The 9775-nt window shown below is 38.3% G+C and overlaps 1 protein-coding gene across 1 annotated transcript in view; it reads right to left on the bottom strand.

Annotated features, from left to right (window-relative positions):
* Positions 1 to 410: 410 nt before the first annotated feature.
* LOC104538133 (mitogen-activated protein kinase 11-like) overlaps positions 411 to 9775 on the bottom strand; it is a 17519-nt gene continuing 8154 nt past the window's right edge. Inside the window, exons 8-11 of the mRNA XM_010181220.1 lie at positions 9243 to 9322; positions 5699 to 5777; positions 4132 to 4305; positions 411 to 880 (exon numbers count right to left, since the gene is read on the bottom strand). Coding sequence (XP_010179522.1) covers positions 807 to 880; positions 4132 to 4305; positions 5699 to 5777; positions 9243 to 9322 — 407 coding nt within the window. The 3' untranslated portion in view covers positions 411 to 806. The remainder of the gene's footprint in view (positions 881 to 4131; positions 4306 to 5698; positions 5778 to 9242; positions 9323 to 9775) is intronic.

Here is a 9775-nt window from a genome sequence, read left to right as displayed (position 1 = left end):
GACAGCCTTTGCTGAAGCATGCAGAAGACTGGAGAGATCGGATGCAGTACCCTCAGGGCACCTTCCTGTAAACTCAGGCAAATTCACCAGCACTCCACCGACAGCATGGTTAGGAGGACCATCAGGAAGCAAAATCATCTCACAAACGGGTACTGTGCAGATTAAAATATTACACAGGGGGAAAATAATGAGAACAAACACTTGAATGGCAACAGAAGACAAAGATTTATTTTTATGGACTTTCAACTGGTGTTAAGATTGCTTGAGAGACATCGAGTAAGTTTGTAAGACCACCACAGATATGACTACAAATGCATATTCTGTCTATCTCACTACCGCGCCCTCTCTTCATAAAGGCACTAACTATAAATAATATGAAAACGGACAGATAATATGCCAGGAAAAAAAATGGATTGCCTGTATGGACTTCTATGTTTATGTTTGTATACATTCATGCTTTAAATGTACAGTTTTAAAATTAATTTTAAAAGTCACCTTTATTTTGGCAATACAACTGATAAAATGACACATGCAGAACACACAGCTCGAAGGAACTCAGTGCATAATTTTGTCAGAATGAAGCAGTTCTTTATCACTCTTTGTGAGCTGGGAATACATTCATATCACAAGGCAAAAAACCCCTCACCCAAAACAGACAACATCTGGCTTCTGTATAATGCATCTGCTTTCCCACATCTTCTCCAGCATCTTTGGATAGTAAAATCTACACCTGACCACAGGTTAAATTGTATGGTTACATTTTAACAGTCTTCATAGTGCAGCAAGGCAAGACAGAGCTGCCTGTTTCACTGTTCTATCTCCAGGCTATCCATTTTTAAGTCGGGGGGTTTAAAGCTAACCACTTCTTCATAGGTGAGTTCTGTAAGGGAGAGAAGAATTAGGTGAGATTCTCTGCAAAAGAAAAATATTCCAGACAAAACAGTCCTATGGATGCGTGTGACTTGTAGTTTGTATTTCCAGCCTTTTTTTAGTGTCCAGATCCAAAACCAGACTGATCTCACCAGGAATCCTTCTGTTAACCTCAGATTACAAATTAGACTCACAAATACTGTTATTGTACAACGTGTCTGTCCCCTTCAGCTAATTACTAAAACACTAAGGCCCTGAAATGGAAACATCAATTATGCTGTCAGGTGACCTGCCAAAATGACATAATAAAAGACAAAATGTAATGGAAAAATGGAATCTTTAAAAGCACCCAAACAGGTTTTAAAATGTACACTGTTAACTGCGGAGAATGTTCTTTATCATTTCTCAGTCAATTGCCTTCAACATAAATCACTCGCAATTCTGTGCTAATGCCTTGGGATCCAGGTTTTGTTGGGGTTTTTTAAATCTTATTGTAAATAACTGAATTTTAATGTCCTCTGATTTTTTTTTGTCCTAGAAGCATGTAACAGTTCTATTTTCATCAAAAAAGGCTTAAATAGAAACATGGATTCTTTGCTGCTTTACTCTGCTTTAAGAACAGCCCTTTATCCTTTCATGCTGACAGTCGTGTCCTGTTTTGTGCCTTGCACAGCAATGGAAGATGTCAGCAGCAGCTACCTCCTATATATTTTCTCAAGTTAGATATTGTATTTTAAGGACCAAATCCAAATTCACACATGAATATATGGCTAACAGTGCATCACTTCAGGGTCTGTTTTCCAAACACAGATATTTAAATTTTATCAAACTTGTGCCTATTAGTCTGTTTATTAAATAGATCTGTCCAAGATGGCTGAAGGTAGACCTCGCACTCCTCTAGAAAGTAAGTAAAAGTCTTCAGGCTGAATGTTGCTTACACTGTGGTTGCGTTACACTGTGTCATGGTGTACGGTGCCCAGCATGCCAGCTTCAGTGAAGGATTTCTTTGAAAGAAATCCTGTGTGCAGAACCCCTGAGGTGCAAGGAGTCATTAGGTGACTCTCCCAGTGATTGACTTGGGCTATTAAGTAGCACCTGGTCACAGGCAGCCAGATAGGAGCTGGAGTGGTTGTGTCTGAACTCGGAGGAAGTCTGCAACCTCACAAATTGGGCACCTACGGTCCAATTAGAAATGGTCTGTATCAGAAATTATCCCTTCTGGCTGTGCACTGTATGTTTATGAAGCTTCTTACCTGGTTCTCATGCCACCGACTCAGCAGAGTACAGATGTTACGCTGAGATGTGTGTAAGTACAGCAATAGATAAGGAGAGACAGGGCATAGCATTCAACTCTTGGCCTCTACGATTCTGAAATATTTTCTAACTGATTAAACATGTCAGAAAGAAATCTATAAGCTTGGGCTGCAAGGCTCAGCAGTGTGCAATGGAGGCCAAGGAAACTCTAAAGTGCATAACGCGTAAGACAAAGTACCTGAAATCTCATTTTACTTTGGTGTTCAGTCCCTCTTGGGATCAAGCGCCACTGATTTTTAATTTTAACAGAAAAAGAGGGGAAATAAGTCATTGACATCTTGAGAAACTGGGTCGATATTTCATCAACAATAGAAATATTTTATGCAAATGGTCACCTTGCAGGTCATCTTACTTAAACGTGGTACATACTATACTTGAAAATAAAAAGTTTATTCCCCAAGATAAAAATATGGCCAGGAGAATGAGCTGCGTGTCCTGTGCCAGTTTTAAGAGTTTTGTCTCAGGCTATTTTTTTTTCTGCCTGTGTAAAGGAGGAATTTGACCTACAGTTTCAGCAAGGACAGCAATGTAGAAAATTATGATACTGTCCTTCCTAGAAAATTCACCTCCACACTCTCATTTCAGTTCAGAAAGCGTTAAGCTAAGATTGTTCCTGAAATAATTTCAACGGAGTTTCATCACAAACAGAAATCAGCTTCGTGACTCGGAAATTGTTAAACTTTTCCGTTAAAGACCCAGTCAACTGAAAAAGTGGCAGAAAACAAATCACCCACTGGTAAGTACAGCAGCAAATTGAACATGCCTCCTGATAACCAAGATGTATGGGCGGTGCTGTATGCTGCCAGGTTTTGCAGAGGAGAGCACGTGTAAGGAGTAAGAGGTATCAGTAAATCCTCTTATTTTTACAGATGCAGCTGTCTTCTAGAAAACCCTTTTTTAGGGCTCTAGGAGGTTACCTCGTTGTAGAGAGACCCATGACCCCGCTCCTATCTTTCTTGAAGATGTATTTGCTGTAGTCAGTGTGCCTGTCTCCCCTGCAATGCCCAGGATAAAACATGGAAGGGCATGAATAAGACGTTGAAGGTCAGTATTTTTCATCATAAACCTACCTGCTATGCTAATACCTTTTAATCAGACTTTTCTGGAGTAAAAGTTATAGAATATATCAACAGTAACAAAAGAACATTTTTTTTTAAAATATGTATTTCAACTTAAGCCAAGGAAGGGACTTTATTGATAAACAAGAACAATTAGTTTTCTACCACGTTACTCTAAATTTAAAATATCTAGTAAGGAATTTTTAGCATAACATGTCCTTATTAGACAATGATGAAATTGGACTGTACTTTTCAGTGTACTTGTAAAATTAAAAGTTTAACCACCTTACTTCCGTGGTACTGTAGTGCAATATGATCATGATGCAAGCATGGAATTAACTAATAAAAAAAAGGTTGTCGCAGTATTTCTCAAGGATTGGGTTTGGGGTGTCACTCCCAAGTAAAATCATCATCTCTCATCTCAAGCAGGATCAATAGCATGGTTTATCTATTAATCCTAATTACTTGCCTATCTAAAAATGATTAACAAAATACACATCTATGTGGAAAACATTTCTGGTTCTGAACAAAGCTAGACCAGAATCGCAAATAGTGCTACTCGCCCTAGTACAGTTACTTCAGCTGAGGATCTGTCCTAGAAAACTAAAAGCAAGACAGAATGTGTGGTTACCTGGTGACTAGCATCAGCTTTTAGTTAAGATTAAATCTGCTGTAGGGGATTTAGTGAGGAGATGACAGAATGGGGAAGTAAAATCCAGAGAGGAAACACAACCCTTTCCGCACCTCCACTCCCACGAGCACACACGTGGACTTATCTTATTTCCCTGAGGCTTAAGAGTTCAGATTGCTCTGGTTAGAAACAGAGGAAAACTGTTATTTAAGGTTTTATTCCGCTGCATGTATTAACTACCATATGCAATTCTGTTACCTTTCCATTCGTCTATGGTTCGCTCCTTATTCTCTATTGACTCATCGTACAGCTCGGCCTCAGGTTCATCGTCCGGATCGTGATACTGTACAAAGTATGGATGTGCAAGTGCTTCCGAGGCAGTGATTCTTTTATCGCTGTCTAATATCAGCATCTTCTCAAGAAGATCTACAGCTAAGGGAAAAAGAGAAATGCAGTTCAAAGCCAGAAGAGACCATGTAGAAGTAAAAGAGAAAGCAACTGTTGAGATACAATCTATTCTCACTCACCTTAAACACAGTTAACATTATTGGCAAAACCACAAAAATTAGGCAATAAAAGAAATAAGTTTTGAAGATTTTATACTGAGTACAATTTTCAGAGCTGAAGGAAGCTTCTGGTTTGCTTGTGATATGCACACAATTTCATTATGGTCTATTTGATATCTGATTCACCTCTTCAGACATCTAAGGCCTTCATTCTGAAAAGATCTCTGTGTTCATGGAAGTTAAATATCCTGTGTTGTGCATCATGTGCTTAACTCGGTCCTGATCAGTGCAAACTTAAGTAACTTAAAATTGTGGATGTGAGATTACACGTTTAATTAGCTGCACCAATTAAATAATGAGATTAAAAGCCCAAAGTAACTTTACAGGACCCAGTATAAAGGAATTATGTTTGGAGACAACAGCTGCAGAATATTAGAAATGAGATATATCTGTAAGGCTAAAATTGGTTTTATATGCAAAGTTTATCATTACTATTTTCATACAAGCATCATTATTTCATATGCTTTCATATAAGCATAATCATTAATTTGCCTTCATGATATTAATACGTAGCATGCTATCATGTACCTCATGCAAATAAATCCCATTTTTTATAAGAAAGTGTTCACAGCTACTCTTATTTGTAACTTAAAATTGTCTTATAATACACACAGCAAATTAAAACATTTTAACACATAATACATCCCTGTATACAATGTTTTAATGTGCACTCGATGGAACTGGCCAGGCACTGTAGTAGATGACTCCAGTGACTCAAATATCTCCTCTGCCATGTCACAAAAAGTGGTTCACAGAAACAGCTCTTTTGCAGAGGCAGAACCAACTGGTTAGACATAAAAACAATTGTGCGAGATCAGACCAAAGGTCTGTCTAGCCTGGTATCCTGTGTCCGAAAATGGCTCATACATTCCTAGGAAATGATACTCAAAAGGGTCTTTCAAACAGCTATACTTCCTGGTATATTCTTCTGCTCGCCAGCAATTTACAGCTCGGGGCCTTCCTGAGCCAGAAGTGATGTCTCCAGTAGAGACCCTGAGACACTTTTATTTATTCCTGCTATATATGTATAGCTGGCTTTTGCTTTTCATCCATGGACCATTTTCCTTTAGGACGTTCCTGTAATCTCCATGAGAAACAAAATCCACAGGCTTCATGAAGGGAAATGAGTCTCAGGATGGCAGGTTAAGCAATGCTCTTCTCACTGGTCTGATCATTACTATATGGGATCATACAGCAAAGGAAGGCTTGAGTTCCTATGTTAATGAAAGATTTAAACTATATCAGTCTGACTTTCTTACCTAATGGATTGGCACCACGAAATACTGCTTTCAAATCCTGTTGAGGCATATGTGGAAGTGATTCAATGTATTTTCTTGCCTAGGAATAAATCAATATACATACAGCATGCACAGAAGTTAAATTTTGCCCAACAGTAACCATATCAGCTCTAAAAAAACAGATGTCATATTTGTTATGTTTCTTATACACAGGAAAATTTTTTTAACATAAAACCATCATGCACAGCTTTGTTTTAAACAGTCACTCCTGTATATTGCACAATAAGCAAGAGAGTTTTGAACAGGTATATTTCCCTCTAAGTGTTACGTGTTAGCACTTATATTTTGACCTCTGCTTACTGGCTTATTGCAGTATATACCCACCCACACACGCAGGTATCGTTCAGCTGGAAATCACAACCTAAATCATCTTTCGGTTACCCTCAGCAAAGTGGTATAATCCAATCTGTGTCCTTCCTTCCTCTCTCTCCTCTGTTGAACAGTAGCTTCACTGACCAAAAAAACAAATCCTGATACTCCCAGGGTGCAGATTTGCAGATGTTTAACAGACTTTATAGCTTGCCTTGCCACTGTGGCTGTGAAAGGCTCATCCAAGCTCAGCTAGGAAAGGGCTGCCCTGGTATTGGACTCACAGTGTCATCGTGGAACCTGAGATTATGTGAGCCATGAATGTGTGGGATGAGGTAGATGTTTATCAACAAGAGAAGAGGTCGAGTGCTGGTCCTAAAGGCTGGGATTGGACAGAACAGGGAGTCTGAAATGGAACAGTTAAAGAGGCAAAAGGCCGTCCCCAAATCCATAGAAAACCCAGCTGGTCTTCAAACAAACCTTGATCCTTTTAAAACACGTTTGTGTTACAGGGACATCCCCCTGCACACTTAGCAGTCCTGTTAGAAGGAGACTATCTGCAGGCTGCTATCTAAGCATCCTTGGCCTGCTGCAGATAGCAGAGAAAATCAAGTTGTTCACACTGAGCAGCTCCATGGCTTCAAGTGAGACATCAGACTGAGAACTGTGGAACTGTCTTCAGGACCGATCAGCTCAGTATATCATGAAGCAACAATAAAATACTCTGACATATCATCTGTGAATCCTACAGCCACACTTCGGAAACAAATCCTGTTCTCTACGCAGTTCTTTCTGCCATCATCTTAATTTCTGCAGCTACAATGAACTGATGTAAAGATATTTTAAATAATTATATAGCAGCCTCTTTTCAAATTGTGTTTGAATTTAATGAAGCAGATTTGGGGTTTTTTTCTGCCTTTTATAAGCTGTATGTTCTAACATAACTCTAGACTACCATTACTGACACATTTCAGTCTTACTGAATGAATCCAAGGAAGTAAACTTCATGCGGTATGTCCCCAACCTGTTAAAACTACATTAGCAGTTTCCCTTTTTATTATGAAGGCTGACAGCAAGGCTTTCTAAGAGGACTGTTTTTTTCTTAGCAGCTGTAGACAGCCATGCAGAGAACAATGTTTGAAGACTAGTCAAACATGGGCTTCAATCCACATATTTTATGCCCCGAAAGTTCATAAAGGCAGCAAACACCTGCTAGAAGGTCAGGGTGTGCAGCTCCTATCAAAGTTAAGTCTTCCAAGGCATTAGTTTATACATATGTATGAACAGCAGAGCAAAAGAAAGCTGTTACACATTCTTGCATGGAAGCTACAGACCAGGGTAGAAACAAAAGGTAAATTTATCTTGTGACAAACATCTGTGGATTTGTGGATTATTTGTTTCTGTATGGACATCAGTTAACACCACTAATCCTAATTCAACTACGACTGAACAAGATATGGTCAAAATTATCTCAAATCCTGTTCAAAAGTCCTTTGAAAATTACACAGACGTGTCAAAGTATACCAAGCTGTCCCCTCTGCTTATATATTCATCACAGAAACCCAACCAATAGAATCCAGACTTTTAAATTATTCTGAAACTAATGAAATGCAATCAACGTTGAAACCTATATTAACATGAAAGACTGACAAATCAGCTCAGTAACTTGTGCTGAAACATCCCATGAGGTTGATCTTTTAGTTTCCAATTCTTTAATCCTCTGCTTATAACTGAAACCCTCTGACCTTGCTGTTAGAGGACCAGAAGAAAATGTAATAGACTGCAAGCTACATTAAGAAATATCTAAAGAATAAGGACAAACTGCAAGGTAAAGAACAACTAGAATGAGAGAATAGAATAGACACTCCCTTGCAAGAGGCAAGTGCCTCCAAGCAAGGTAAAGATCTCCTTTGTCATTGCTCCTCTGCAAATGCCTCTGGCCAGGCAGCAGCAGCCCAGAGGCGTCCTCACAGCACTCCCATTCATTAATTTGGTTTTTGTGTTCTCCCTATGCTCTAAAGGTATTATTAGTCCCAATAAAACTGTTTTGTGATTCCTGCAGCTCACTGAGGTACACTCCAAAACACAAGAAATTAGAGACCAAAGCAGATACTATCTCCAGTAAATATTTAAGGTGTTTAATCTCATAATCAAAAAGTCTACAAACTGGCTAGCTGTGCGTAAGTCACCTATGTATGCACTACCCTGAATGGGTTACTGCAAAAAATGTAGGCTCTTAAAAATACATAAAGGCTATACAAGAATCTATGTTTGGCCTGCACTGATGAGGTTTTGTTATGCTTGGACCTCCCAGTGTTGTTTGCTCTTGCTCATCTACTGTTCCTGCTTACATAACCTGCTAGTGTATTCATTAGTAAGTTCAAGGAAAGCCAATAAATACACACACAAGCTGAAAAATAGCCATTAGTGTTAGACTGAGGTGTATACAGAAAAGGTTTAAGAAAAGAGCACCAGCTCAGGAGCTATCTGTGTGCTGTTGTTTATCTGAATTTTTACACTGTGCCCTTCACCCTGCATTTATCAATCAATATCACATCTCAATCCTCAGCTGGATATCCATGGCTATTGCTGAAAATTCTTTAAGTGTAGCTTTAGCAGAGAAACAAAGTGGAAATTATTCTTTCTAGATTACTATCTTAAAGAAGTCACGTGGAGAGTTAAAAATCATACCGTTAACTACAGACATTATCATGGAAGTGGACCTCACACAAACATTGTAAGAAATTAATAAATATGAATTTCAAATTAGGAATCCATATGACAGCACTGATGCAGATCACACATTATTTGACACTGATACAACAACTTGATTACAACAATCAAGAGTATAAAAATTAAAGAGATATCTTAATAACAACAATATAATGCTCTGAGCTGAGCATTAGTTTGAATTTTGTTATTGCAACTACAGCAGTAAAATAAAAGATCATCAGGACCAACTGCAAAACTCCTTTCAAAAACCGAGTACATGAGAACAAGTATCAAAATTAACCCAGCTGCAGTCAAGGCATTTGGATACCTCTAGAAAGAATATTTTTTAAATCATGCCATTCTAGCAGCAAAAAAACCCCACATCACTTTGAAGTGTTTTCCCACTTCCAAGTCAGAGTACTTGTGCAACGCAAATGGTGACATACAATGCCAAACAATTACCCGAACGAAGTGGTGAACTCACATGTTCTGATGAGATCTTCTTCAGAAGTTCAGAGCTGGGTGTGCCCACGACTTCCATTATTCTCTTTAGTTGATCAATATCTGCTTTATTTCAGGGAAATAAACAGCACACAGTCCTTCTGGGCTTAAACAATTAATGAGCTTTTATGTAGATAGTTAAGATGTTTAAAACTATTCAACAAGACAATTCCATTGTAGTCCACAGATGGATACCAATTCATACCTGCTTAAGGTTAGTCCTGGAGTATCAAATTCTCTATTCTTACTATGTGAATCTCTGTCAGGTGTGCCTGTATGTGAGAAAGGTACATGCAAAATATTGCTTCCCTGTCCTAGTTTCCAATTTAACATATTCTTCTTAAACTTAATTTTAATAGCACATTTATGTTTCAGTGATTTTAAAGGATTTCTGAAGAACAACCTCTTACACCACATAGGGCTAATAAGCTCATTCGGTAGCTTTAAAAAATCTGTTTTAGATCACTATCAAGATTAAAAACTTTTAAATGTTCATTTATTATCATACTTTAAAGT

Source organism: Mesitornis unicolor, unplaced genomic scaffold (genome assembly GCF_000695765.1).
Source record: "Mesitornis unicolor isolate BGI_N332 unplaced genomic scaffold, ASM69576v1 scaffold53963, whole genome shotgun sequence".
NCBI classification, from domain to species: Eukaryota; Metazoa; Chordata; class Aves; order Mesitornithiformes; family Mesitornithidae; genus Mesitornis; species Mesitornis unicolor.
This window is presented reverse-complemented; position numbering and strand designations above follow the sequence as displayed.